Below are 27,785 nucleotides of genomic sequence, written 5' to 3' on the forward strand. Positions count from 1 at the left end.
TTTACGCTGATTTTATTCATATCCAAAGCCATATGGATTTACTTAGTTTTAAAATGAATATTTTTGTAATGAGTCTTCTATTGCATGAAAAAATAGGTTACAAGTGTCTATATATTATTAGGTTCATTTAGCTAAAGTTGCCCAAATACATTAGTAGAGATCCAATAATGGCAAAAAGGAGCAGAGATTAGAGACTCAATAATTGTGGTAAAAAGAATTGCAAAGTTTTAAAATGAATAATGATTTTCTCATAAAATCATCAGATTTTTACTTATACATCACATTGGACATGCATTTATTGAATGAAAACTTAATATTAATGAACTCCACTCTCTCTAAATATAGAAATAGATGGATGATATTATTTCTAATTCTAGTTTGCATATAATTTTTTTTTTTTAACAGTTCGCATAGAACAAGTCTCCCAGTCCGCGTAAGATCATTAAATAATAATGACTACACAGTTTTTCTTCCTCCAAAAATTTATGTTGTTCTCCTAATTAAAATAAAGAAGCATACAGCTATTTAGCTACACAAATATCGAATCTCTGAGATTTATATAACCAAACGCGCCAATATCAAATATGGCTTTTTTCATAGGTTGAATTTAATAAATTTTGACTTTTAAATCGATTGACGTTAGTATAAAATTATAAATAGAATAACTATCAATTTTAAAAGCTATTATGACCTCTCCCTATGATCATAGGCTATATTGTTTACAAGAATTAATTAAACAGAGTCAAAACCCTCCGAATAGTGGTTTTGTTTAACTAATTAAAAGCAATATCTTCACACTTAGGCCAAAGCTACAAATGAGGACTACATTTATATACATTGGTCGATTTCAAGAGAGATTTTTTTGTTTGAGTTATATACTTAATTTTGTAGATATGATAATTAAGCAAATATGATGTAATTATTGTTTGTAACGACTAGAAAAAATAAAATACACTTCCGTGTGTAATTTTTTTGAGAAATCTCGGCATAATCTGAATTCCTATCCGATCGACTCTCCATATGATCTAAAGAATTTTTGGAAATAAAAATAAATCTCAACTTACGTAAAGTCAACGGAGGTTAAATCCAACCTGTCGCTCTTGTTTGCTTCTTTGGCAAAACAAAAGTCAACTATTAATTATGTGCTTACAACTTTATATTTTTGCTTCCATTGTAGTATGTCACTTTTTTGTAAAAAAAAACAAGTCTTTCGTGCGTCTGCTTCTCTTTACAAAACTTTAACTAATTATGTAATTAAAAAAGCAAACCAACGAGAAAAGAGATTTTTATTTGGTTTTTTAAGCACAGCATGGGGTATATCTGCTTCGACACCTCAGACATGTGTAGATGAATGAGCTCATGTATATGTAAGTGTCTAAATAGTATATAGAGATGAGAGTTAATTAGATGGACCCTACAAACTACTTTAGTTTAATTGGTAGAAGCAGTCTGGTTAGAAGGTAACTGTTTTGCAGGTTTGATCATATCTGAATTCAAACTAAATAAGAAGAGATAAAAACTAATGATCTGATATCTAGTGTAACCTTCACGTTCATTACCTTTATATCGGTACAAATCTATCTATATATATATATATATATATATGTATATAGGAGAACCAAAAGTATGATACATATAGCATCATCAAACCAAAGCACATTAACAAAAAAGAAAGATTGGAATTAGGTCGGTTTTCAAGTGACAGTTTCCTGAGTCAGATTTTTGACTCATATAACTAAAGAAATCGATATTTAAAAAGCATAAGATTTGAATATCCATCTACTTATATTGTTATAAGTTATGACAATGTTAAATCCTAATCCTACATACGATGTCATGATCAACCAAAAGAATATAATCGGGCTATAATCATTTGAACTTAATTTACTCATGTAGCTAGAGACGCCCAATATCATAGCAGTTAGACAAAAAATAAAACTTGTAAGAAAATATACACGTATATTAGAATAGAAACAGCATCATAGTTAATTAGTTTTCTACAGAAACAATAGGAAACACAAATCCCAGAAATAAAAAAACAAACAAACATGCAGACAATTAACACTTTTACACACCCTAAAAGCAGACAAAAAAAATAAAATCCAAATTGGTGACCAAAGATATATAGCTCACGCTATCTATTCTTAGGGACTTAGGCATTTTATAATAATATAATTTAGATTTCTCGTCAGGTGGTTGATCACAATTTATAAACTTACTATTCTATCCAGCTTTGGAAAATTTATCAATATTTTTTATATAGAATAACTCAAATGTTCTCATGTAAATAATATGATATTTACACTGAAAATTTTATTTGAAACAAGTTGTTGTTGTGTGTCATGGATAGCAGGTCCGTCGCTGTTTCGTCCAACACCTTCTTTATCATTTTGATATTCAAGTTTCTTGTTATTTAATGTTTTGGACTAACCAACAATCCTATATTTTAAAATTTATATAACTATCTATATATATAATCAACCAACCGCCGCAGTATTATTTCACGACATACCAATTATTTTTGTTCAAACAACACATCTCACAAAGAAAAAAAAGAGAGATCAAAGCTCCATCAATCGTTTCTAGTTTTTTTCTTATTTTGGTTTCTATTTTGAATGGTGAGAGAATCAATGGAGATTACTCAATATCATCAAAGTTTTAATGAAGGTTCGACTTCTAGGGTTTCCATGAACAAGAGCTCACAAGTTATATCCAAGATCAAGCCCAAGATTCGCATCATCCATATATTCGCACCGGAGGTCATCAAGACCGATGTCAAGAACTTCCGTTCACTTGTACAGAGTCTAACCGGAAAACCAGCGGCTGGAGAGGCCAAAACCGGCAAAAAGAGAGTCAGGCCGAGAATTCCAGCATCTCAAGAACCTGTTTGTGGAGATCATCAGCCGGTTAACAGACTTTCGGGTTTCACCGGTTTATTAGCAAACGGAGGAAACCATCCGGTCAAAGAGGAATGGGGATCCGGTGATCAGAGTACTTCGAACACAAACACTTACTTTGATCTAGAAGGTTTGATTCAAGATGTCGGAGAAGATTATTTCTCTACGTTTCCCATAAGATCTTCTTCTTCTTCTCAAGTTGAAGGTTTCATCTTTAACAACAACAACACCAACAACAACTTCGATACAAAGGGTCACAATTCGTCCTAATTAACCAAAATTTAATCTCTAGGGTTTCTCTATAATCGTTTGAGGCATCAAAGCAGATGATATATTTTTTTTCTGGGGAACAGTGGCAGAGAAGTTGTATATAGATGTCTGAATTTTGAATTTGATGGGAATGATGAAAAGCTGAAACTTCTGGTGGACTGACTTTGCCAAGGTTGAGAGTTGTAATTAAGAGTTTAATCTATGTGCACTTGTGCAGCCCTTCAAGGAGAAGTGACTGTATCTAATTAAGTGGTCGTAGGCGTTTAAAAAACGTTTTGATATCAGTAATATGTAACTACATTGATGTGCTATTATTGGATGTGTAATAATTCTTTGGTGTGTATGTGATTGATTATATTTTGGGGAAAAGTTTGTATGGTAATAAAAACAAAAATTTGACAAGCATTTTTATTTATTTATTTTATAATCTCGATTGATTAGTGTTCAATTGTTATAGATAACTGAATTAATGTTAACATCAAACCGTGTAATGATGATAGTTAATCGACTAAGAATAATGATCTTTTCTATCTTTTTCTCTTACTCAAAATAACCACTGTTTTCCTCATCCTCCTTTTTCTAACTAAACCATAGATCAAAATCGTTTTCGGTACATGTGTATTTGGGCAACATATTTAAGATTTTAACCGTTAAAGTTAAAAACCCTGTTATTATATAATTTATATACATTCATAATTCGTATACATTCATCTTAAATAGTTTTTAGAATCATATGGAAATTCTAACTGTTGGGTTTTAATAAACTGTAAACGTCCAAACAACTCGGTTATGTTGTTTTCTTTACATCCATCTACAAATTTTAGTACGTTCTGATGTTAGAGGAGAAATTTGTGCTCCAAAATTGTAAAAAGAAGGTTAAAAAGTTGAGAAATAGAATATCATGTTTGGCGGCATCAGATTGGATGAAAAAGGCAATTTCAAAACTGACTTTTCTAGGTCTGGAAACGTTCGGGCTGCTTCAAAGCTCACGTATAATTTTTTTAACCAAATATAACCGCACCGGTACACCGAAATTATTCAAGACTTAAGTGTACGTTGACCAATCTCATCTAAACCAAATTAAATTCGGGTTGGTTCCTCAAAAGGCCAAAAGTCCCAAAAGGCCAAAACTGACCTCTAGGCATCTTATTCCGGTTTACAGCAAGGATTCCGTGTCCCGGTTTAGTTTGGTTTGCCTTCTCAATGTTCTCTAAGGTCAAAATTGGAATTTTCTATATAATCCAGCTACCGAAAATTTGCAGAGTACAGGTTCGTTTTTGGGGGTAAATGTCATTTGCTCGTATTTCGCCTTTTATATAGACCATTTTTGTACATCACACGCAGCAATAATATTTCAACAATCGCCTTTTTCCCTTCTCGATCGCCGTCAAGCTCCCGAATCTCTGGTAAACTCTTCTCTTCTTCGTAGCGATTCTCATTCCTTTTTGATCTTCCATAATTTTTTTTGGAGAACTAGTCCATGGTTTTCTTCTGGAATCTGAAAATCGCCGTAGAATTGGCTTCAATGATCGAATATTGAGTTTCGTTAAATTATAGCTCCTGTTCTTTTGTAGCTCTTTTTTTTTTTCCTGATTCGCTGAGTGTTGTTGATTGAGTTTCCATGGATCGACTTTGTTTTGAAATTCATATTTGGTTTGGTGGATACTGTAACAGGTTTTGAGTTTTGGAGAATGGTGTTTTTCCGCAGCGTTTCGGCCTTTACTAGGCTGAGGTCTCGCGTTGTGAGTATTTTTCTTATATCGCATTAAAATTTCGCTTTCAGTTTGGTGTTTGTTTTTTTCGTTTGGTTCTGATGCTAATCGGTTGGTGATCGGATCTATATAATCAGGGGCAACAATCTTCGCTCAGCAATTCGGTCAGATGGATTCAGATGCAGAGCTCTACCGAGCTGGTAAATATCTCATTTGCTTCATGTTTGCGTGTCCATGAATGTGATTTTGTAGTGTGTATATATATTATTATTTTTGTTTTGTTTCAAACTAGATCCAAATGCTTAGTAACTTGAAATGGAAATTTGGTTTATTCATAGCGCAAGCCTGCTTGAGAAAGATTACTATGTTTTTTTTCTGTCATGAGTTTGCTTGAGAAAGATTACTATGTTTTTTTCTATCATGAGTTTGCTTGAGAAAGATTACTATGTTTTTTTTTCTGTCATGAGTTTGCTTGAGAAAGATTACTATGTTTTTTTTCTGTCATGGGGTCTTTGCTCATTTTATTTTAAATGGTGTCAATGCAGGACCTGAAGTCGCAGCTGCAAGAGTTGATTCCAGAACAGCAGGTAAGCTTTGACTCCGTTTTCATGAATCTTTGTGATGTTGACATTTCTTTTACTGAATTTGTATATAGTGCTTACGTTGGTTAAGATTGTTTCCAAATTAAGGCAAGCCACTTGAAATGAACCTCTTTTCCTTTTTAAGTTCTTTCTTTCCTCATCGAAAATTTCCAATTTCAGGACCGTCTGAAGAAACTCAAGTCAGAACATGGGAAGGTCCAACTGGGAAACATCACTGTTGATATGGTAGAAGCATTATGATTCATGTGTGTTTTTTTTTAAGTATATATAAGCCTTCCATTGAATGACTTATTTCAATCCGCTTTTTAAATAAAGGTAATTGGTGGGATGAGAGGGATGACTGGATTGCTCTGGGAAACCTCATTGCTTGACCCGGAAGAGGTACGTATAACTCTTTGTATATAGTTACAATTGCTTGGTAATATCTTATTTATAGAAATATCATAGGCTCTTCGTTCCCGTTCAAAGTCTGTTGTCAATCATTATTATTGTTTCAGGGTATACGCTTTAGGGGCTTGTCAATTCCTGAGTGCCAGAAAGTTTTACCCGCTGCCCAGTCTGGAGGAGAACCATTGCCCGAGGGTCTTTTGTGGCTTCTTTTAACTGGAAAGGTGTGCCTTTTTCTGTACATTTTTTATAAGCTGGTCACGGTCATGTCGACACGATTAGTTTCCCTCAATATAATATCGTTTTTCATCCCTTTTTCGAACAGGTACCTAGCAAAGAGCAAGTTGAAGCACTGTCAAAAGACTTGGCAAACCGTGCTGCTGTGCCAGGTTTGGCTGTTCACCTTCTGGCTCTGGCTGTTTACAAAAAAGCAGTCTGTTTATTGGTCATTCAAACTTGTTAACCATTAATGTATCAAGAAATTTTTCAACAAATGTGGTTTTTACACTTTTACTCTCTCTCTCTTGACTGTCTATTCAATTTTTATGCAGATTATGTGTACAATGCCATCGATGCCCTGCCTTCCACGGCTCATCCAATGACCCAATTTGCTAGCGGTGTTATGGCCCTACAGGTGTGGATCTCTAAGCTCCCATAGTTGTTTGCTTGATATTGTTGTGATATTTGTGTTAACTTTTTCGCTATAAGTGATTACTTTTCAGCAGAATGATAATTTTCTTTACCTGATTTCTAGGTGCAAAGTGAGTTCCAAAAGGCATATGAGAATGGAATTCATAAGTCAAAGTATGCTTTTGGAATGTCTTTTTTAGTTCTTGATAGCATTTAATATTAGCATGCATCATAACAAAGATCTTTCCGTCCAGATTCTGGGAGCCAACATACGAGGATTGCCTCAACCTGATTGCTCGTGTCCCTGTTGTAGCTGCATATGTTTATAGGAGGTTAGTGCAGACTAGTCATTTTTGTTCTCTTTCTCATATTTCTTGCAGCTTCAGTAACTTTGGCACTGATTGTCTATCCTTTATAGGAAAATTTGTCTTCCTCCCGCTGCTGTTTGGTTCGTATTTAACTTTCCACTATATCATTGCAGGATGTATAAGAATGGCGATTCCATTCCGTCAGATAAATCTTTGGATTATGGTGCAAATTTTTCCCACATGTTGGGATTTGATGATGCTAAGATGAAAGAGCTCATGAGGCTGTACATCACTATCCACAGGTATGTACTAACTTCTTCCCATACATGCCTCCTAACTAAATTTCCTTGTCATCTTTGTTGTTATTTTCAAGAATTACAGTGATTAGCATGATAATTTCTATTTTCTACTTGTTTTTGGTTTTAGTGATCATGAAGGTGGAAATGTTAGTGCTCACACTGGTCACCTGGTATGTATATGGTCATAGTCTCTCCATGTCAACTTTGCGTTTTATGGTTTCTTGATGCGACTGTTCCACATGCAATTCGAAATTTTATATACTTTTGCTTATGATTGACCTGCCTATTTAGGTCGGGAGTGCACTTTCAGATCCATATCTGTCATTTGCAGCTGCATTAAACGGTTTAGCTGGGCCACTCCATGGTTTGGCTAATCAGGTATGATCTCTTGTCTATATCCTCAATAAATTTTACACTGCTCAACCTATGTCAGAGCTTCATGAGTTGTCTGTGTTGTATTTTATCTAGGAAGCTTGTGATCGTTTATGGCATAACCATAAGTTAGAGGAACTTAATCTTAGTCTTTTTTTTTTTTTACTTTTTTTCTTTTGGTCTTGTTGCGACAGGAAGTTTTGCTTTGGATCAAATCAGTTGTTGAGGAATGTGGGGAAAACATATCGAAAGACCAGTTGAAAGAATATGTCTGGAAAACATTAAACAGTGGCAAGGTAAAAACACGAAACTCATCTGCTTAGTCACTGCCAGCCTACATTATTCTGAATCACTAATGGAACTTTAATCTAGATGGATCATGATAAATTGAATCTTGTCCGCTAGTTGTAATAGGCTAATACTTAAATTATTGTGCGATGTGTGAATGGTAAAGGATAGTGGACATCCTCCAAATTTTGTCTGTCAGTCTTAATGATAAGCGTTGGATGCTCTTTTAACTAATTTGTATTCTTTTATGCGTTTACACTACCAAGTATAGCTTACCAAATAATTAACTGGTTACAGGTTGTTCCCGGATATGGACATGGTGTTCTTCGCAAAACTGATCCAAGATATGTATGCCAAAGAGAGTTTGCCTTGAAGCATTTACCTGATGACCCTCTTTTCCAGCTGGTACTTTGTTTTTCTGTTTTTTTTTTTCTTTTTCTTTTGCGCTCTTATAAAACTCTAGCATTGTGCACTGGTTAACAAAACCTTCATCTCTATAGGTCTCAAAGCTTTATGAAGTTGTTCCTCCTGTTCTTACCGAACTCGGAAAGGTAATATTTCTTATCTTTTCTCATTTAAAAAGGTGATCATTTTCGTGTAATGGATTTCATAGAAAGCTTGACACATAAATCTTATCTCCCGATAAGTCAATGGATGCCTAATACGTCTCATGAAAATCTAAGTTCATATGTTTTCTGAATCCTGTGATGGCGCTTGTCACAGGTAAAGAACCCGTGGCCAAACGTTGATGCTCACAGTGGGGTGTTGCTCAACCACTACGGTCTAACCGAAGCGAGGTAAGAAGCAGACGTCTCGTTTAATGTGCCGTAGCATATCACTGAGCCTTTTACGCTGGTACTCAACTATAACATTGTGCGTTTTTACAGGTACTACACCGTGCTCTTTGGTGTCTCAAGGAGTCTTGGCATTTGCTCTCAGGTATATATAGTGATGATACGCCTTTTGTTGCTACACAGCATTTTAAAAATAGAATTTATATGATCTAAGTTGTCTCATTTGTGTTTGGTTCAGCTAATATGGGACCGAGCTCTTGGACTCGCACTTGAGAGGCCAAAGAGTGTGACCATGGACTGGCTGGATGCCTTCTGTAAGAAAGCTTCATCTGCTTGAGCCATCACCTGAGTCCTGAGTCTTCTCACTCACTCTTGTTCAAACAAAGCCTTTCTATTGACAGAAGAAACTTTGTTTTATGTAGAAATTGTTTTTTCTAAGATTTTCTTTTCTGCCATTGAGAAACACTTGCAAATTTGCATCCCGCAAAACTCGTGATAATAAATAAACAGTTGTATTCAATTCGCATTAACCTCCATCATCAAATATCAATCATGAACTACAAATACTTTTTTTTTTTAATTGATTGATGTACATATCGAACACATTGGATTGGAAAAGTAACAAGACTTCAAAAGTAAAAAACAATAAGTAAAAAACAATACTGAGATAATCAATAAGGGAAATGGGTTTTGCAAAGAAGATTATTACGAGCTACTCTTGTTCTTGTTCTTGTCGGTGGTAGTATCCTTATTAGCAAGCAGCTCATCGTCATCATCACCAAGAGAGGCAGTGAAGTTAAGTCTCTCCTCGGTGTTGGCAGTGATAACCGGCATCCAAACATCGGCTGTGCCGCTAAGAAGCGACTGAACTTGGGGATCAGAAGCTATGGCTGATGATATCATCTCATCCACATCGTCTAACTTGGCTGATAAATTATCCAATTCCTTAGCAATCTCCACCTGAAAATCACACAAATAAATAAAAAAAACCTCAAATTCAAGTTACAAAAGAGCTTGTGAACGGAAAAAAAAGGAGTTTTTGAAAAAGGGGAAAACACACTTCATTGAGGTGTTGAGCAGACTTTGATGGCACTTTGGTGACTTCTAAACCAAGAGCTTCGATCTTAGAACGTAATTCTACTTCTTCTGTATTCGTCAATGATTCCACCTGATGAGCAAGATATATAATGGATCAGGAAAAAGAGCACCAAAAATCCAATGTAGTAACAATTCTATTCCTTTAAGAGTCAAACGGGTTGTTGTAATAAGATCAAAAGCTCTTCCTTTTTGAAGATGGTTTTTATGACTCCGATGATCTTATCTGAAAATAAGGAGAAAACCTAGAAACTAGTGAGTGAAATTCGACGAATATAAACTCCAAAATTACAGAAATTTCGGTGTGAATTAGAGAAACAAAACGAATAACCCAAAGAAATATCCAAAATCAAAACGAATTGGGGGCGAATTTTTACAAAATCGAAACCTGTTGTAGAAGACCCGAAAGAAGCTGGAAGAGCTGCTCGTCCGGTTTCCCCTCCGCCATGGACTCTCTCTCTTCCGATTTTGTTTTGAATCTGATAATCAAAATGTAATCAAACCACTGCTTCTGTTTATGATCGTATCATCGTGGGTTTTAACTCTTCTGATTAATTCGGTTTAACTTTACACACACAAAAAAAAAACAGACGGCGGGATCACGGAAGGGACGCGTGTGAAATCCCACGCGTACAATCGTTAGTTTTTAGATCTCTGACTCTGACGTGGATTTTTTTGACTTTTGATATTTTCCTATGTATTTTTTATGCTGCCAATAAAAAAAAATTTGATGGTGATGAGACAAAAAAAAAAACTTTTAAAATTCGTTTTTGGATTATACAAAGAGAATGGACTTTGTGTTTGTGCAAGTCAATGCATAAAAAAAAGTCAATGCTTATCATCTATCGATCGTCTACCAACTCAACTCCCACGAATATGATATGACAGATTATCCACACCATATCTCAACTCAACCCCCTTGTAAGATAGTATTAAACTAATTTTAGTTTTGACTTTATAATTTACAAAGCTCTCCTAATAATTCGAGACGTGGTGTGATGCATACTAACAGTATAAGGATTTGAACAAAATAAAGTAACAAAGCTAATTTATAATTCTTTTATTTCAACAATTCAAAGGGAAGTAACATGAAAGCTTGCAACAAAATCAATGAAATACAAGAAACGGTCAACGAGTTTCAGAGCCTCAAGAATCCAAGAAAGCTCTACAGAAACATGGCAAATAGATATGGAAGAGATGGGTCTTATGATCAACAAGTTTTCACATTTTTAGATCAACTTGAGACACGCTTTTCTCGCTTTTTTGGCAATCTTAGCTCTCTGCATCTCCAAATGTAACTCAATTTGCATTTTCTCCATCTCCCTTTGAGCTTCCAACATTGCAGCTAACTCCGAATTCGCCGAGCCCCTTCCTCCTTTATTCCCACCATTACTTTCACTTCCTCTTCCGCTTCCTCCTCCTCCTCTCTTTGGCTCTTCCTCTTCCTCTTCCGCACAAGAATGTAGATGCGTTCCAAAATCACATTCCTTGCAGTAATAAGACCAGAGATGATCCGGTACAGTCTCTTCACAAACATTGCAGTGAAAGATCAAACCGTTCTGGTAAGGAGAACAGTAGAGTAATGTGAGAGGATGTGCATGTTCTTCACGCTCCACGGACTCAGGCATAGAAACACATCCAACATGTAAATCAAACTGGCAGATAGAGCAGTTGTAAACAAAACCGGATCCATACTCGCCACAGGCATTGCACCCGTAAGTTGAGGACTCGTATGGTGGGGAATAAAGCAAGGTCAAAGGGTGATCCGGGTGAGCCTTGTGACGAGTCTCACGTGGAAGCTCGAAACATGACTTGTGCAAGAAGTAATCGCATTCAGACTTTGTACATTTGAAAGCTGCGCCTGTCAGGTCTAGTTCGCAGCCAGAGCAGATGATCTCTTCTTCGACTTGGGCTTTGTGACTGCGCAACGGGTGGCTGTGGCTCGGATGCCTCACCGATGGTTTTTTTGAAGCCATTATAGCTAAAATCTTTTTTTTGTGTGCTGTGTTTGAAATTATCTTTAGTGTTTTTGTGATTAACCTAAGGGGTTTCTAAGTATTTATAGTGAAAATAGTAAGACGACGTGTGATTATGAGTGTTCTTTATGGTGGAGTAGTGATGTGTTTTGGTTTGACTATATATATATTAACCAAGTTGTAGCTTATATATTAACTATATTGGGACGAAAATGTCAGTACGCGCTTAACGATATATCTTAGATTTATTCTCATTTGGGATTCAAAGTCAAGAAGTCTATTCTTCGTGATCCATCCATCATGCCGTTTAGTTTTACTTCACTTGTAAATCTAATTCATTAAATAGCCTTTAGTAATTAAAGACTCTATAATATCACTTTAATTGCGTTTATGAAATCTTTTAATTAACAAGTTTTGAAAGATTTCTGTTTTGTGATTTTGTTAATTATGGCGCCAAAACCATATTTGAAATAATTTGACATCTCGATTCCAGCACAAATTATGATTCTCTCTGATTTTGAAACAAAATGTATTCTAAAATAGTAAAATGTACATGAATTCCATATACATGAGTCTTTTGATTAAAGGACGTGAGGAGTAAAGTAATAATCACTTAAAATTAATACTTATCTGATTAAAATCTTATAAAGTTTATTTGCAATATCCCACAATATCATATGATATAATAGTACTAAATAACATAATTCATGTACATTTAGGATTTCGACCAGGACCACCAAAAAAAAAGTAAGTTCCCCAATGAACATCAGTAGCAGGTTTGATATTGTAACAACTAGATGAATATCCGCGTATACACGCGGGTCTTTTTTGTAATGTATTTTTTAAATCTCACAACAAATTGGTGTCCTTAATACTGCGTAAAAATCTATTATTTCTGTTGTACATATTTAAAAATAGAAATATTTTTTTAAATATTAAATTGTTCTAAAAATCTATAGTTTAACACGAATGCACTGATATATTTTAAACTATATCACGTTTTGCTCACTTCTCTCAACTCTTATAAAAACTTCTGAGCTCTCTCTTAACCACAGTGATATAGTTGTTATTTATTTCACATTGTTAAAAATTATCGTTGCATTATTAAAATATTACTCTAAATCTACTTTGAAGATTCTTTTTGTATTTTGGATTTGTAATTTTCTTAAAAAATCTAATTATACGATAACATTTGCCAATGAAGTCACCAAAACACAATCCTAATCCAATTTTTCTAAACACTACACACACACACACACTCAAATAGACTCTTTAAACGATAATATTTTACTACTCATTTCTTCATATTTTGTTCCATTTAGTTCCTACATGATTGGAGTCAAACTTTCAACAATCTTTCTTTTTTTGAACATGGTAAAATATATTTACCTCTGTTTAGTAGGTTATAAGCATTTCTATGGAATGTATTAAAATGATTAGTAGAATTTTTATTTTAACCATTAATTAGCTAAACAAACTGTCATACATATTCATAAACATTTACATAAACTTTATATTATAAGCAAATAAATAAACTTTTGGTAAATTATAATTAAAGAACTCTTAAGCTATACAATAACACTGCTACTTATTGACCCAGCTAGTATATTCTACACATAATCACAATTAGACTCATAGAATATAGACCCCCATTGGCGGTCTCCTTGCAAAGGAACATTGTATAGTGGCTGCTTAGCCTTCGCATGGATATTTTGATGTCTACTGAAATAAAGAAATCAAAAGCTTTTATAGGTCATCGCCGATTCTCTGTTGAGTTAGTAACTGATTTCGTATCTAATAGTCATTCTGATTTGCTTTGATTCCTTTTTTACTTACTTCCACAAACAGATATACCTTTCTTAATTCTTCTCCTTTGCGGTGGTGATGGTCCATTCTTTCTCTGCGACGTCATCTATTCTGATTTCCTAACACTTGTTCTCCTTCCTCGTGTTTATGTGCTCTCTCTGTTTCTTTTTTTTTTCTTTGTCATTAATCTCCTCCTCTCTCTCCCTCTCCTACTCACGGCTTGTCCTCTCTACTCTTTTCTTCCTCCTTTCACGACTCTTTCTCCTCTCTTTTTCTTCTTATTTCTCTTTTTCTCTCTTTCGACCTCTTATGACTGCTCCTATTTTTTTTAGTTCAGTAATCTAACTAAAATAACTTGTATATAAAGATATATACATTAGTTAATTTAAGGAAAATGAATCACATTTTTTAGGAGAATTATTTTAATAAATGTATGTTTATCACTGAATTCAATGATTTAAGTAATAAATTAATGCTTATTTACGAAAAGATTTTTAAAAATTATTAAATAATAAAAATCTAATAATTATTTAGAAGATGATGTGTCAAAAGGATGAGTGCTTAGGTGTCAAATTTGTGAGACTCAACTCACTCTTTATATAATAGATACTCTTTAGTCATAAAAGGAAACGGTCCCACTGGTGGTTTCATAAATTCACCCTCATCAACAATCTCAATATTCCTAAAATAACTAGCTTTTTCATATCCTTCTTCTGCAAAACGTCCACTGCCCATTTGCGTTGTTGTATGTTGTGAGCCATCCTTAGCATCTGTTATTTCTCCTCCCCATTGCACATTGGTCGCACAATCTTTAAGATCTTTGAACAAAGAGGAAGGCCAATACCCAACAAATATATGGTCATGAAATTTCAACCACCAATGTCCTGAACGGGTGTCCTACAATATAATAGTATAACAAATTATTATTCATAGTTTAAATATATCTTATTATTTTTATAAGAGAATACTTGTTAACGTTTTATGATGAAAGTTAACTTGAATTATTAACCTTCCATATAGATGTGGGAATATGATATTGATCACCATCGATGCTAGAAATAGGACTAACGGCTGCACCTAGGGCAAAATCTTGGTTGACAGTAACAAACCCTGGACACTTAAGATTGTAGCAGCCTGTGTCCTTGTACCCATCGGCCTGTTTGATGTTACCAATCAACACAAAGAAATGTTGACATTGTAAGTAAATAATTTGACAAAACAATGGCAAAACTAAAACATAAACAAAAACAAAGACAAACTATATAAATTAACTCACAGTCCAATAAGCAAAGTATCTTGGGTTGTCATCACCATAAAAATCTTAGTACACCTAATAAATAACCATAAAAACAGAATAATATAGAAGATTATATATATATATATATTTATTTATTTATAAGAACAAACTAAGAACCTGCCAACCAGCCTCGATGCTGTTCATTTCAGAAGAAACGCCAGCCAAAAGCCATATTTGTGCTAGGCTAAATTCTTTCGGTTTTTGTACATAAGGTTTCCATAAACTTATAGTCGCCTTGGCTCCATGAAACCTTCCTACTGAGACCAATACAGAGTGCTATATATACATATATGTATATATAAGAAATTAAAAAACAAGATACAAATATGATAGTAAGGTAAAAATGATGACTTTTTAATTGATTAAATGATGATATATATATATATATATATATGTACCTCATGTGTTAAATTGCTACTAGGTGTATTGGCTGATTTAGGTTGAGGGAAGCTATTAGGATCCTTTTTTCCGTAAGTTTTTATCGATTTTGCTCGTAGAATATCTTCTCTTCTCGTTCTAATGATTGGAATACTGTTTTTGGGACATCTCCCGTTGGCTCTCCAAAGTTGAGTTACTATATTTGAATTTTTCCGGGTGTTTGAGGATTCATTGTTCCGTTTTCTAGGGAAAGAACTTGGTCTCAACTTCAGCACAACAATGTTAAAACAAAATAGCAAATCAAACATAAAAAACTATGACCAAAACGCAGTTAGTTTAACTATTTACAATGGTGTTATGTTGGTGTAATTAATTGAGTTTGTGTATACTACTACAGGAAAGCTGGAAAGATGATTTACAATTTATATATAGATTATCAAATAATGATTTTTTATTTTTAAAAGCTATGAACCATAATTTTAGAACTTCATGTTATAAAAATAATAAGTAATAATAAATAATGGTAACAAAAAAATTAATTAGCTTTTCTGACCTGAATCGTATGGTTTTGAAATAAAGGATGATCATAAATTGGATGGTTTTTCATATGAATACAGTCTATGATATCTCCATCTGGACTCTACACAAAGTATATCCAACATACACATTTAGGAGTAAAAACTAGCAAATTAAAATGAAATAATGTACTTAGTTGTAGTTTTAATGTAAACTCACAAATTTACTTAACCTTGATGGATTTAAGAGCAGGTTTGTTGAGTTTTTTTAGAAGTCGATCTATTTCAGCATCCTGAGTATTGGAGAGATCTATTTCAGCATCCTGAGTATTGGAGCACTCGCTTCTGGTTAATATTGCTGCTATGATCAAAATGCTTAGCACAAAATTTCCCATCATCCGACCTAAAGTCTATTCGAAATGAATTTAATAATTTTTGAAGTGCTTCACGTTCTTTGGCTTGGGGTCAAATGCTTTATATATACTTACGAAAGATAAATGCAAAAGAAAAACTAACTAATCTACGCAATAAAGTTTCAATATCATATTTTTTCCTCATTAATAAAACAAACTCTCTTAATTAAAAGCGAAACAAATCTAAAAAAGTGCAAAATGTTCTTTTAAGTAGATTATTTCCCTTTGCCCCTTTGGACACTTTAATTGTTGTAGTCACATAGATTCGTCCAGATGTTGATAAATAAAAATTACAAAATATGCAAAATTTTATTGACTTATGATTAATAAATGCAATTTTTAGAGAATAATAACAAGGCCAATTATCATTTCTAATAGAACAGATCTATATGTTTGGGAGGGATATTTTCTTAAAGTTTTTCTAATTTTTAAAAAAGTATATCCTCGAAATTCTAGCAGAACACAAATACGTGGTCAACCTAATCGTTTGATCATATAATCCAATGAAGTTTGATCCTACAATCTAATCGTTGACTTTTTCGATAGCATTGCAAAAAAAGTCGTCGACTGGAGGACATCTCAATAATCTTCAAGATAACCACCCTTTCTTCAAATATGTAAATGTAATAAACTCAATATGAGATCAATCAACTTATTACTCTTTGACATCGAATAACAATTAAAATGAACTTCATTAAAAAGAAATGTTGCAATAATTCACACAAACAAACAAACGAAATTCCCAAAGAAAAAACAATATATCACAAGCTTCGTCATTGCATCAAACTGATAATCATAATTTGATCACCAATAATATCTCCGCTTTGGTTCATCCCATAAATCGAGTATAGCATTATTAGTATTGTTCCTAATACGTGCCTCGATCTGCAACGCCGCCATCTCATCTTGAGCCTTCATCAACGACTTCATCCTTGAAGCCGCAGAGCTCGATTCTCCTCTTTCTCCACCTCTTCCTCCTTTCTTTGGCTCATGATCTTCATAAACCTTGCAAGAATGCACATGTGTCCCGTAATCACATTCTTTGCAGTAATAAACCCAAAGATTCTCAGACATATCTTCTTCACAAACATCACATATGAACATCGCACCATCCTCACGACCTTTGCACGGTGTGTTGTAAAGTAGAGTGAGTGGGTGTTCGTGATCTTCGCGCTCCACGGTTTCAGGGATAAATGCACATCCGACATGAACATCGTACTGACACTCAGAACAGTTGTAAGTGAATCCGGATCCATATTCACCACAGGCGTCGCACGTGTAAGAGTGACCATATGGTGGGGAATAGAGCAGGGTCAAACGGTGGTCTAAGTGAGACTTGTGATTGGTTTCACCGGGTAGGTCAAAACATGACTTGTGCAAGACGTAATCACAATCTTTCTTTGTACATTTGAAAGATTGTCCGGTCATGTCAAGCTCGCATCCAGAGCAGATGATTTCATCCTCGTCTTGGGCTTTAAAGATTCGCAGCGGATGATTGTGACTTGGGTGTCTCACTGATGGGCGATTAACCGGTTTCTTTGAAGCCATTGTGTATGGATTTAGTTGTTAAGTGGGAGAAGCCTTTACAAACTATAAATAGCAAAATATGTAACCACTTATGCTTTCTATTTCTGGTTAAATAATTCTGAGTTTTTTATTTAATATTCATCTAGTTGTAGCTTAATATAAAGACAGTTGACATTAGTGTTGCACAATTTGGACGCTAAAGTTAAACTATTATAAAGTACTTTTTCCATATCATATTAAGTGATGTTTTAGCTATTATATTTTCATTTTAAGTAATCTATTTTTTTCGGTGTACAAAAACAATCATCGCAAAAAAATCATAATTAAGTACTAATACACAAAAAGATCAGTGTAAACAATACTAATTGTTTTCTCAATGACCCTTATAATAACTAAATCAATAATTATTTTATTTTTGGTTGTTAAATACATATCAAGAGCAGGGACAAATGGAGTATGCATCATGCAACAAGTGCATTTTGTCAAAACATGATTTATATAATAAAAAAATAATAATCTAGGCTATTATTAGAAAATTGAAATTGTGACAAAGCAGTAGAATTCGTCGATACTTGAGTTTTCTATATAATCCAAGTGGGTAACGACTTGATCAACAATCTTAAGTTGACTTTCGAAGTCGTCGAAATATTTGTTTTCGTACTTTTTTTTATAACAGTTTTCGTACCTAATTACAGATAACATTTTATAACTCAGCAAAATCCCTCTGAACCAGTTATGCAGCAAAACAATGGGAAGGCCAAAACTAGATAACTCGATTCGACATTTCAGCCATCCACATCCACTGTTCCACTCGTCTCTCAATCTTCTTCCTCTTGTTGCGTGGTTTGCAAGCTAAAACTCCTCAATCTTCCTTCATAGACATGTAAACCCTGTAATTTCCACATCCACCTAAAATGTTCTGAATTACCTAAAAAAATCAGACACCCTTTTGACCAAAACCATCTATACTCTCTGATTCCAACTCCTAAGTACCAAAAATGACGATGTTCATTTGTTGTGTGCTAGAAGAAAACCTAGCTACTCCAACAATTTGGCTCAACATGGTCTAAACCGGATGCAACCGCAGTTTATCGCTAATTCGCTACCACGCCGTTTGTTAATGTTCCTAGTCCGGTTATTAAGAATTCACACCCTTTGGTGGCGCCGACTACGAGTCATGTGATTAGTCCTTTGATTAATTAGATGATTAGTAATCTTGTAACCAATACGCCGCAAAAGCCAAGCCAAGTTTCTCAGCTTCTTGATTTGCTCGGACCATTGAGAATGGGCGGTGGTGGACCGTTGATGGATCCGGTTCATCCTCATTTTCTGGTTTCTCGGGTTCGATCCGTTGGTTTTTGCTTCCGTTGATCCGTCGGTGTTTGCTGGATTTGAACCGTCCTTGCTTTCTACGTTGTTCTCCGGACTTGATTTAACTTTATCCTAAAGATCTTGAGTATTCAGATCATCTTTCGATTTAACTTTGCCTTTTGCGATTGTCGTAAGATATATTTACTCAATGTTCTGTCTGATTACTATGTTTTATTCGAACACTTGACCAAAAAGGTAACGTATTTGAACACTTCAAATAAACAGAAATTGTTTAATCTTTTCCTGCTAGCTTTATCCATATGGTCGAAACTTTTTTTTTAAAAACAAAATATAGCAGGGCCCTGTGCTATCTATTAAAAGTGAATAATATACAATTTGCTAATATATATTGCTTGAACGCAATGAAAGTCTGGTGAAGTGTTAGGACAAAATTCTCTATACAATCTTAATTTGTGTGTTAGCTATTATAAATGACAATTATTTTTCTATTTTTCTTTTACTTGATTAAGACAAATATAAGTACACATTAAAAAAAAAAACAATTATTGACTTAAAGTTACAGATGATTGATCACAGATATGAAAATTGATGATATTACTAAATTATAACTACGGAATTAGTCATCAAAGATTAAAGACTGTGATACTAATAACTTTAAGGCTTCAATTGTTTATTTGTAATTTTGTGCGTTTTGTAAATTTATTGTATTTGGTTCTTAAAAGGTAAATTATCCAATAAAATGTTTTTCTTATCACTATTGGAGCAAAATCTTTATTTGCTTCCAATATAAAAAGCTTAACATTTTAACTAACGCAACCGCAAACCTTAAAACTCCAGATTAAAAAATATATAAGACAATCAATGTCCTAAGAAAATCATATGTCCTAGACATAAGTTTTTGGTTTAAATATCCAGACCTATTTTCTACCTCTATTTATTTATCGGTCTCTCTCGCCACCACCGATCATGGCCACCGCCCTCGAAATCAACGTCATCCTCCGCTTGTTTTGATCTCTCTCTCTCCAAGGTCTTCTCTTTTTCTTCAAACTTCAAAAAGTTCTCTGTTTTCTTCGATCGTTCGCTCAATTATCTGTTCCGTGAAACCATATTTTGTTGAATTTCGATAGGGAAAATTTAGTTCGAAGTTGATTTTTTTACATTTTGTGTGGGCTCTGTTACAGATGCATGCGTTGCTTAATTGCGGGATTTGGGGAAGTTCCAATTCGATGATTTTTTAAGTGATATCGATTGATTTTAGAAGAATCGATAGGATCTCTCATCCATGGATCGGAAACGTAAAGATTGATTTTTTACCCATTTTGCTAAGCGACGTTTGTGGAAATTCAGAAACTCTGCTTGATCTGTGCAGAAAAGAGCAAACTTTTTATTATTATTTTTTTGGTGCTTTGAGCTCTCATGTCGAGCAGTGTTCAAGGAGAGACAATGGATCTTGATCTGAATCAAGAGCCATCTTCTGATTCCGAGTCACCGACCGGTTTGATAACAGAGATTCCCCCATGGTTAAACGAGCTCGAAACTGCTCACGAGCGGATCGAAGAACGCATAAGACAGCTCGAAGCAATAATTTCAGGAATCAGGGAACGAGAAACACCACCAGCACCAGCACCAGCACCACCTTCGGTGCCGCCTAACGAACATAGAGATTCCACCGCAGGAGTGATACATGAGCGTTCTAGAGAGAGACTTGTAGAAAACGGCGAGAACAAGACGTATTTGATAGCAAAGGCGTTGAACATGGAGAAAACAAGCTCTGTTCCTGGTGGATACTTTGATTGCAACATTTGTTTAGAGAAAGCAGAAGATCCGATTTTGACTTGCTGTGGTCATTTGTTCTGCTGGGGTTGCTTCTATCAGCTTCCTCTGATCTACTTAAACATCAAAGAATGTCCGGTTTGTGATGGAGAAGTGACTGACACCGAGGTGATTCCGATTTACGGTAATGGAGATGATTCCTCTGATCATAATACTACTAAACCTAAGCTTGAGGATTGTGGTATTTTGTTACCTCCAAGGCCTAATGCTAAAAGAGTGGAAAGCGTTCGTCAAAAGATATTAAACCGTTCGATTCCTTTGATCCCTGCGCATGAAACACTCGAGCATATCAGAAGAACTATTGATTCTATAGGACTACAAGCTTTAGCGCAAGGAGATGAATTCGGTCTCACCAACATTATAACCAATGGTGTGCAGCAACATCATCCATCTTTTGGACCTTTGAGGTTATTGCCTCCTCATTTGCCATCACCGTATGCTTCTTTCCCGGGTCTTGTAGTCGATACCTCGGAGATGTCGCCTTTTGTTGATGATGATGTTGTTGCTTTTGATGTTGATAGCTTTGTTGACACAACTAGTTTGAGGAGAAACCGTCGTAGATCCTCTCGTATTGCTGAGATTGGTCCTTCACCTGCGGTACGAGCTTCTATTCAGAGAAACAGAAGTAACAATGCCTCACAGACGATTTCTTTCAGGCTCGGATCTGCTGGTTCATCATCACCTAGTGAGTTTGCTGTTCCTGGCTCCTCCATTGCGACGAGAAGCCAAAGCGTTAATCCTACTGAAGCTGTTACATTTGCTTCATCGTCTAGGAGAAGAACAGAAGATGTAAACAATGGGCCTCGGACTAGGTCTAGAAGGAGGCTGAGGTAAAATGAAATATCGTCTCCGGAATCTTGAAGCACCGTCGATTTGAATCTCCGTCATTGCAAAGCTCATGTGACCTTGTCTTGTTTCCTCCTTAGAATTGTCTGAATATGTACATTCTTGTGTACTTGTAATTTCTGCTAGCCTCTGAGACTTTGGATATCATAATTTTGGTTTTTCTTTGAGGAAAATAAATTAATTTTATTTCTTGGAGTGTTTGGTTTCAAGTTCAAAAGTCAAAAACTCAAGATTCACATAAAAGTCGTTTTTATAAAGTATAAACTCTCTTAAGTAATTAGCATGTACAACTTCTTAATTTTATGGGTTATATTTGTCAATGACAAAGACATTATGGCTAGATTCGCAATTAGCTGCGATAGAAACGTCGCGCTTTTTAAAGGCAGAAAGTGGAAACGGCAAGTAGTTGTTCACTCTGGTTTACATATTGCTACTTGTGAACTAGTTGGAAAAGTTCAACGCTTTTCTCGCTAAAGTCATCGGCGATTGTTTCTCTTTCGTGGTCGCCGCCGTTGAAGCTCTTTCTCTCTCGCCGGCGATCATGATCTACGTTGGTGGCGTTCCGTTTCTAAATGAGAATAGCTCATCGTCTTTGTCTTCTTCATCCCAGGTAGGTTTCTTTGCACCGGTTTTTTTCTCGTCTCTCACGAATCTCTATTATTTAGTGGTTTAACTAAGATTTGCTTATATGGTGGTAATGTGGTTCTACAAGTTGTCATTTTTTGTTGTAAATTTGGAATTTTTGAATATATTTCTTCTTTACTCTGCATAGAAAGCCAGTTGAATAGTTGATTCTTCCTTTTGCAATATGGAAAATGGCTAATCTGTGCATCAAATTCTATGATGAACAGGAAAGCAACTTGCTTCTTGATGTAATGAGTCACCCTGCGATAATCTCAGCTTCTGATTCTTTTAAGAATCTCGAAGAACGGAAGGTTTCTTTCGGTGAAAGGGATACAGAGAGCTCAACAAAAGACAGATATGTTTACGTATTCCAAAGAGAATTTGCTGTTGTGAATCCAGCGCTCGTCGATGTATGTTGTTGCCTCATCTTAAAAGTGTTACATTTACAGTTAGTCGCCATAGAAATGACTTTCTTAGCCACTCTAGTGTTCTTGGTTCTCTAATGGTTTGTCCAATTGTTTTTATTGATGAGAAGTTTGTTGGCACCGATGAAGCAACAACTTGCGTAGGCCTTGTTATCCGCAACAGGAAATCTGGAATGTAAGTACTGATCCTCTATATTCCATGAAAGTGTGCATTCACCTCTAGTTTAATATTTGTGGTCATCTGAAACTGCAGCACGTCTATTGCACATATCGATTCACCAAAAGTTGTGGACTTGGGGATAAGCCAGATGTTACCATTGGTTTTAGAGGATGACGAAAATGCCGAGTTTGATGTATTATCTCTCCCTAGAGTGCTAAGTGTCTTTAAGCTTATGTTAATCGTTCACATTCTTTATATTTGTGAGTCCTTTTGAAAGTGTCCATGGGGCTTCGTATGCAGGTACATATGGTTGGTGGTTATGAAGATGTCGACATAAAAGTGAGCACCAGGGTTTTCTATATTTCTCAGTCTAGTTAGTACTCAGCTGTAGAATGGTCTTTAAGCTGAATGTATTGATTGTTATATGCAGAATGCTAATGATTGTGACTATGCCGAACCAGAGGGTTACTCCTTCCCTCTGTGTTGCAAATTAGTAGAAACTCTGCAGAAGAGAAGAGAAAACTTTCACATTCAAACCCTCTTTATTCTTGGGCATAATACCAAGTTGGATGCTCAAGCGAACACGTGCCCCATTTTTAATGGATGCCTGGTTAGCTCTTCTGATGCTTCCACCATTTACCCTTTTTGTTGTCTTCCACAGTCTTAGGAAGTTAGCTAAATAAGACGTATTATTTGTGGGAACCTTTTTATCAGATGAATACCTCCACCGGTTCAATTTTCCCAGCCAGTTTCAACAGAACTTCGAGATGTCCGGATGAGATTGTTCGAAGAGTTCGTGTTTCAGCATCATTCGAAGATTCTAGCTGGAAGGGGAAGTTACTCGACACATATGACACAAAAACTGATAGATTCATCATTGCACCATGCTGCTGGTAAACACAAATAAACGCTTGTTTTCTTCTTCCATCTTTCCTGTTGCCCTCTTTCTGTGTGATATTTTTCTTCCTCACAAGAGTTAGTTTAGAGTACTTAACTCTATTTGCTCCATTGCAGTTATGTACAATTGAGTTAATGAGTTGTGTTTTGTAATACAGGACAATGCGCCTGGTTGAATATGTTTGGGAACTTAATCAGCTTCCTGATGAAGAAATTCTCGCTAATTGTTCTACCTCACCTTCTGCTGAAGGTCCAGATTTCATAGACAATGAAAGAAGGTTACTAGTCTTTTTCAAGCTTCAATTCAATAGATTAATACACACAGAGAGAGGTGATTCGTATTCTCCTTTTTTTGTGTTTCAGGATTTGGAACTATTTACTAACATATCCAGAATGGAGCAAAACCTTCCCAAGGAGACAACCACATGTGTTTAAAAGGATTGCCAATGGAAGCTGGAAAAAATGTTGACTTTCTCCGAAAATATAGCCAGAAACAACGGTTAATGTATACACATTTAAGTTAGTTGCATATTTAATGGAATTGTCTGCACCCGGAAAGGATCCAAGTTTCTGTAAATGGTTAAGAACTTCTGTGGTGTGTGATTCTTGGAACACGAGGTTTTTGGTAATAAGTTGTAACTTTGGGACTGACTGTGTATATATACTACTGTGCTAAAACGTGGGCCCGATCCGGTCTAGTAGGCCTAAATGTTGAGGCCCATAGATATTAGTCATTCCAATTGCAGATCGGACCTTTCCACACGACACGAATCTTAGTCCAAGATTCTTACATGATTCGATCCGGTTCAAACTAGGTTAGGACTTCTCAGATTTAGATCGATTAGCTTGGTTTATCCTGACTGAACAATACTACACTAGCATGATTCGTGAACGTAGTCCGACCTAACTTTCACCAATAAAACATGACATAAAAACGAAATTCCATTTATAGTAACCAACGAGGGGCATACCTGTAATTTTGCTTCATACCTTCTTTCCGAAAGATTTTGAACGAAGCCTAACCGGGTCGGGCTCGCTTTTTGGGTCTCAAACTATAATATTTAACTTAAGAAATAAATCGTTTGCCCTAATGGTCGAAAAAAGGGAATGGGTCAAAGCATAAAGCTGCGGTTAAACTTGCTTAATCCACTTTTCGATTTAATATAAACGTCATTACTTGGATATAGGAACACCGTATAATATTTATATATATTGAGATATCGAAATATTGGATTGCTTTAAATTGAATACCCTAATTACCACACATGTCCATCGCAGAAAATCATGTACTTCACTAAGCAATCGAAAAAACACTGTATGTTAATAAGTTGAGAGGGAAAAGCACGAAACAATAAGCGAGCGAGGAAGACAAGAAAGCAACAATACAAATTATAAATATAAAACAATAATAATAAGGGGAAAGAAAAAAAAGGAATAAAAATCCCTAAAGTTGCGAGCGTTTTTGTTTGCGAGAGAGAGAGGCAGAGGAGTCTCTACAAAAAGATTATGGAAGGATGACGAAGGAAGAGGAAGCGGGATCTTATAGCATGAACGACGACACTAACAACGACTATATTTGCAGTGATGATTACAATAATCATAACAATATCGGTGAGGAAGATAACGATAACAACAACAACAACGACACTGATCTGAAGCACAAGAGCCAAGCATGGGGCACGTGGGAAGAGCTGTTATTGGCATGCGCCGTTAAACGACACGGATTTGGTGATTGGGACTCCGTCGCTACGGAGGTTCGATCCCGGAGCTCTATCTCCGCCGTCTTCGTCTCCGCTAATAATTGTAGGCAGAAGTATCGAGATCTCAAGCGTCGCTTTCAGGAATCCGCCGGCGGTGAGAGCGATGCGGCGGCGGAGGAGGAAGAGAGAATCGGTAATATCCCTTGGCTTGAACAGCTACGTAGCCTTCGTATGGCGGAGCTCCGGCGTGAGGTTCAACAATACGATGTTTCGATACTGTACGGGACATGGAATCTCTACCTCTCTCTCTCTCTCTCCGTCGATTTCTGGACGGATCTGAGTCTGACCATTTTTTTTTAATTCTCCGTTCTAAATTTTTTTTCTGGTTTTCTAGATCGCTTCAGTTGAAGGTTAAGAAATTAGAGGAGGAGAGAGAGGGTGACCATAAACCAGATCTAGAAAACGAGAGTAAGAGAGAGAGATCGGGAAACGACGGTTCTGAATCAGAACACCGTGAAAAGGCGGTTTCCACGGCGGAGGAGTCTGACCGGGAAAACAGGTCCATGAACGAGTCTAACTCAACAGCTTCCGGCGGGAAAATAGCCGGAGAAGACGAGAGAGTTGGCGGAGACGAACCGAGTCCGACGCGCGATGGCTCAGGTGATAATAATCCAGATCCCGATCCGGTTTATAAGGTGGAGGCGGCGGAGGAAGGATCGGAAGCGAGTCACTCGGGCGAGTTGGGCGAGACGGGGACGTCGGGAAGAAAACGGAAACGACGGAAACTCAGTGCCGGCAGCAAGAGTAATCACGAAGGCGGCGCCGGCGAGATTAGATCGGCGGCGAGTAAATCACAGCCGTTGACAGGTCTTCTTGATCTGATTCGGTCCCATCCGCGTGGATCTTTGTTCGAACGCCGGCTTCGGAGCCAGGTATGCAAATATCTTATTTTTCCATATTTTCTTCGATTTCTTCATATAGTAATCTTAAATTAATTCTTCATTACGCGTTTCTTTTCTCTTGTTCGTTTATTTTACCATTGTGAGTGAAAATCAAACCTAATTAGTAGTTACAGAAACTATTATTTAATAGTATTCCATCTAGATAAATTAAAACCATACTCCCTCCTTCCTTCCGTTTTATAAAGAATATCATTCTCACATTTTTCATACTTATTAAGAAAACTATTAAAAATATTAATTTGTTTTTTATTAATATATTAAATAACTTTTTTTTCTAATTAAAATATTAAATCAATAGGATCAAAACTAAAATATTGTTTAAAATATAAAATAACACTCTTTGTAAAACAAAAATAAAATTTTAAAACTACATTCTTTGTAAAATGGAGAATGGAGAAAGAAAGAAAACAAAAAACGAAATAAATATTACTCCTAGGAAATATTAAAGAAACGATATCTTCTTACAAATTTCCTTTAGAAATCTTAAATATTTGAAACGATATTCCGTATTCTAATATGGAATCTCAACATTTTTGTATTCTTTATTTTAACGTCCATTTTCGAATTTTATTGGACGATGAAGGTCGAGAGGGAAAAAATTTTTTTTTACCAACCCACTTCTTTTGTGGTCATCGTTGTCTTTTTGTTTTACATCATCTAAGACACGTGGCAGCTGTTAGTGTAGCATGGCTTTGTCGTGTCTCACCGCTAACTTTTTAAGTTTCCTTTGAGGCCTATCGGTTTGTAGGCTTTTAGTTGGGCCTATATTTATTTCTAACCTCTTAAGTCCATTTAACACGCAGGAGACTAAAGATTACAAGCTCTTGGTTAAGCAACATTTGGACATTGAGACAATACAGAGAAAGTTGAAGCAAGGATCCTACGAGTCTTCAAGACTCACTCTTTACAGAGATTTACAGCTTCTCTTCACAAACGCCATTGTCTTCTTCCCTGCATCTTCCTCAGAATCAACAGCTGCTCATGAACTAAGAGCCGTTGTTTCTGAAGAAATGAGGAAAGAGACCGGAAAATCTGGTCCCAGATTGATAAACCAGGAAGCATCAGCTATGACTAGTATTAAAGCAGATGCTGAAACATCAGAATCGTCTCTTTCAAGACAGAAATCTTCAGCCGCTCTTGTCGTTTGTAAGAGGAGAAGTTTTGTTTCCGCTAAAGCTTCTCCATCATCGTCAAGCTTTAGCCAAAAAGAGGAGACCAAAGAAGAGACATTATCAGAGGAGAAAGAGAACATTGGGACTGGTGTAAGAAGCTCGAGACGGGCCAACAAAGAGATTGCTGATGCTGCGGTTATAGCTAACAATACCAAGATGGGCAAAGGGAAGAACAAACAGAAACAGACAGAGTCGAAAACAAATTCATCAAATGACAATACTAGTAATAGGAGCAAGCAAGAGACAGGTAAAACATCCTTAAGAATTC

General features: G+C 35.7%; 8 protein-coding genes and 1 pseudogene across 10 annotated transcripts in view; 5 read left to right on the forward strand and 4 right to left on the reverse strand.

Moving 5' to 3' along the window:
* The first annotated feature begins 2,512 nt into the window (after positions 1-2,512).
* Positions 2,513-3,167, forward strand: LOC18015495 (VQ motif-containing protein 18). Its single transcript, XM_006397547.2, has one exon. It carries the CDS (start codon positions 2,616-2,618, stop codon positions 3,165-3,167), a length of 552 nt encoding a protein of 183 aa, XP_006397610.2. The 5' UTR covers positions 2,513-2,615.
* A 1,288-nt stretch (positions 3,168-4,455) lies between these two features.
* On the forward strand, positions 4,456-9,119 carry LOC18015496 (citrate synthase 4, mitochondrial). Of its 2 annotated transcripts, none has more exons than XR_002899354.1 (20): positions 4,456-4,573; positions 4,842-4,909; positions 5,017-5,079; positions 5,425-5,466; positions 5,641-5,706; positions 5,797-5,862; positions 5,979-6,092; positions 6,194-6,257; positions 6,420-6,502; positions 6,623-6,672; positions 6,753-6,830; positions 6,980-7,108; positions 7,233-7,275; positions 7,397-7,483; positions 7,672-7,773; positions 8,063-8,170; positions 8,266-8,319; positions 8,493-8,562; positions 8,653-8,704; positions 8,798-9,119. XR_002899354.1 is itself a non-coding variant. In XM_024154946.1 (20 exons), exons 2-20 carry the CDS (start codon positions 4,859-4,861, stop codon positions 8,894-8,896), a joined length of 1,422 nt encoding a protein of 473 aa, XP_024010714.1. In that variant the 5' UTR covers positions 4,456-4,573; positions 4,842-4,858; the 3' UTR covers positions 8,897-9,119. The 2 variants fall into 2 exon arrangements, 1 of the variants encoding a protein (XP_024010714.1); XM_024154946.1 differs by having other exon boundaries at positions 8,266-8,316; positions 8,489-8,562.
* Positions 8,952-10,272, reverse strand: LOC18015497. The gene is made up of 3 exons (XM_006397549.2): positions 10,043-10,272; positions 9,620-9,727; positions 8,952-9,519 (listed from the first exon to the last, which is right to left on the reverse strand). The coding sequence occupies exons 1-3, from the start codon at positions 10,100-10,102 to the stop codon at positions 9,265-9,267; spliced, it is 423 nt and encodes a 140-aa protein (XP_006397612.1). The 5' UTR covers positions 10,103-10,272; the 3' UTR covers positions 8,952-9,264.
* A 611-nt stretch (positions 10,273-10,883) lies between these two features.
* LOC18015498 lies at positions 10,884-11,681 on the reverse strand. Its single transcript, XM_006397550.2, has one exon. It carries the CDS (start codon positions 11,628-11,630, stop codon positions 10,884-10,886), a length of 747 nt encoding a protein of 248 aa, XP_006397613.1. The 5' UTR covers positions 11,631-11,681.
* Positions 11,682-14,002: 2,321 nt separating this feature from the next.
* On the reverse strand, positions 14,003-16,816 carry LOC18015499 (annotated as a pseudogene).
* Positions 16,680-17,601, reverse strand: LOC18015500. 2 transcript variants are annotated; one of them, XM_024155117.1, is made up of 2 exons: positions 17,439-17,601; positions 16,680-17,327 (listed from the first exon to the last, which is right to left on the reverse strand). In XM_024155117.1, exons 1-2 carry the CDS (start codon positions 17,585-17,587, stop codon positions 16,844-16,846), a joined length of 633 nt encoding a protein of 210 aa, XP_024010885.1. In that variant the 5' UTR covers positions 17,588-17,601; the 3' UTR covers positions 16,680-16,843. The 2 variants fall into 2 exon arrangements, with proteins under 2 accessions (XP_024010885.1, XP_006397615.1); XM_006397552.2 differs by having other exon boundaries at positions 16,680-17,601.
* Positions 17,602-19,784: 2,183 nt separating this feature from the next.
* On the forward strand, positions 19,785-21,766 carry LOC18015501. The gene is made up of 2 exons (XM_006397553.2): positions 19,785-19,925; positions 20,080-21,766. The coding sequence occupies exon 2, from the start codon at positions 20,315-20,317 to the stop codon at positions 21,563-21,565; it is 1,251 nt and encodes a 416-aa protein (XP_006397616.1). The 5' UTR covers positions 19,785-19,925; positions 20,080-20,314; the 3' UTR covers positions 21,566-21,766.
* Positions 21,767-22,026: 260 nt separating this feature from the next.
* LOC18015502 (protein N-terminal asparagine amidohydrolase) lies at positions 22,027-24,334 on the forward strand. The gene is made up of 9 exons (XM_006397554.2): positions 22,027-22,187; positions 22,429-22,611; positions 22,737-22,801; positions 22,880-22,979; positions 23,087-23,125; positions 23,217-23,396; positions 23,501-23,679; positions 23,842-23,961; positions 24,047-24,334. Exons 1-9 carry the CDS (start codon positions 22,119-22,121, stop codon positions 24,150-24,152), a joined length of 1,041 nt encoding a protein of 346 aa, XP_006397617.1. The 5' UTR covers positions 22,027-22,118; the 3' UTR covers positions 24,153-24,334.
* A 684-nt stretch (positions 24,335-25,018) lies between these two features.
* The window catches only part of LOC18015503, a 3,351-nt gene continuing 584 nt past the window's right edge, over positions 25,019-27,785 (forward strand). The window contains 3 exon segments of the mRNA XM_024154964.1: positions 25,019-25,661; positions 25,778-26,315; positions 27,149-27,785. The exon segment at positions 27,149-27,785 is cut by the window's right edge and continues 149 nt beyond it. Coding sequence (XP_024010732.1) covers positions 25,198-25,661; positions 25,778-26,315; positions 27,149-27,785 — 1,639 coding nt within the window. The 5' untranslated portion in view covers positions 25,019-25,197.

This window comes from Eutrema salsugineum, unplaced genomic scaffold (genome assembly GCF_000478725.1).
Source record: "Eutrema salsugineum unplaced genomic scaffold, Eutsalg1_0 scaffold_22, whole genome shotgun sequence".
Taxonomy (NCBI): Eukaryota; Viridiplantae; Streptophyta; class Magnoliopsida; order Brassicales; family Brassicaceae; genus Eutrema; species Eutrema salsugineum.

What these genes read in the sequence shown, in the direction of transcription:
- LOC18015500 (XM_006397552.2), bottom strand. Translation starts at nt 17,587, where the DNA reads ATGGCTTCAAAGAAACCGGTTAATCGCCCATCAGTGAGACACCCAAGT.
- LOC18015498 (XM_006397550.2), bottom strand. Translation starts at nt 11,630, where the DNA reads ATGGCTTCAAAAAAACCATCGGTGAGGCATCCGAGCCACAGCCACCCG.
- LOC18015502 (XM_006397554.2), top strand. Translation starts at nt 22,119, where the DNA reads ATGATCTACGTTGGTGGCGTTCCGTTTCTAAATGAGAATAGCTCATCG. An exon ending in ATCATTGCACCATGCTGCTG is followed by an intron (nt 23,680 to 23,841) that starts GTAAACACAAAT and finishes TTTGTAATACAG; the next exon opens with GACAATGCGCCTGGTTGAAT. An exon ending in TTCATAGACAATGAAAGAAG is followed by an intron (nt 23,962 to 24,046) that starts GTTACTAGTCTT and finishes TTTGTGTTTCAG; the next exon opens with GATTTGGAACTATTTACTAA.
- LOC18015501 (XM_006397553.2), top strand. Translation starts at nt 20,315, where the DNA reads ATGTCGAGCAGTGTTCAAGGAGAGACAATGGATCTTGATCTGAATCAA.
- LOC18015495 (XM_006397547.2), top strand. Translation starts at nt 2,616, where the DNA reads ATGGTGAGAGAATCAATGGAGATTACTCAATATCATCAAAGTTTTAAT.
- LOC18015497 (XM_006397549.2), bottom strand. Translation starts at nt 10,102, where the DNA reads ATGGCGGAGGGGAAACCGGACGAGCAGCTCTTCCAGCTTCTTTCGGGT. An exon ending in TTTCGGGTCTTCTACAACAG is followed by an intron (nt 9,728 to 10,042) that starts GTTTCGATTTTG and finishes CTTGCTCATCAG; the next exon opens with GTGGAATCATTGACGAATAC. An exon ending in CTGCTCAACACCTCAATGAA is followed by an intron (nt 9,520 to 9,619) that starts GTGTGTTTTCCC and finishes TGTGATTTTCAG; the next exon opens with GTGGAGATTGCTAAGGAATT.
- LOC18015496 (XM_024154946.1), top strand. Translation starts at nt 4,859, where the DNA reads ATGGTGTTTTTCCGCAGCGTTTCGGCCTTTACTAGGCTGAGGTCTCGC. An exon ending in CTAGGCTGAGGTCTCGCGTT is followed by an intron (nt 4,910 to 5,016) that starts GTGAGTATTTTT and finishes CTATATAATCAG; the next exon opens with GGGCAACAATCTTCGCTCAG. An exon ending in CTGTACATCACTATCCACAG is followed by an intron (nt 7,109 to 7,232) that starts GTATGTACTAAC and finishes TTTTGGTTTTAG; the next exon opens with TGATCATGAAGGTGGAAATG.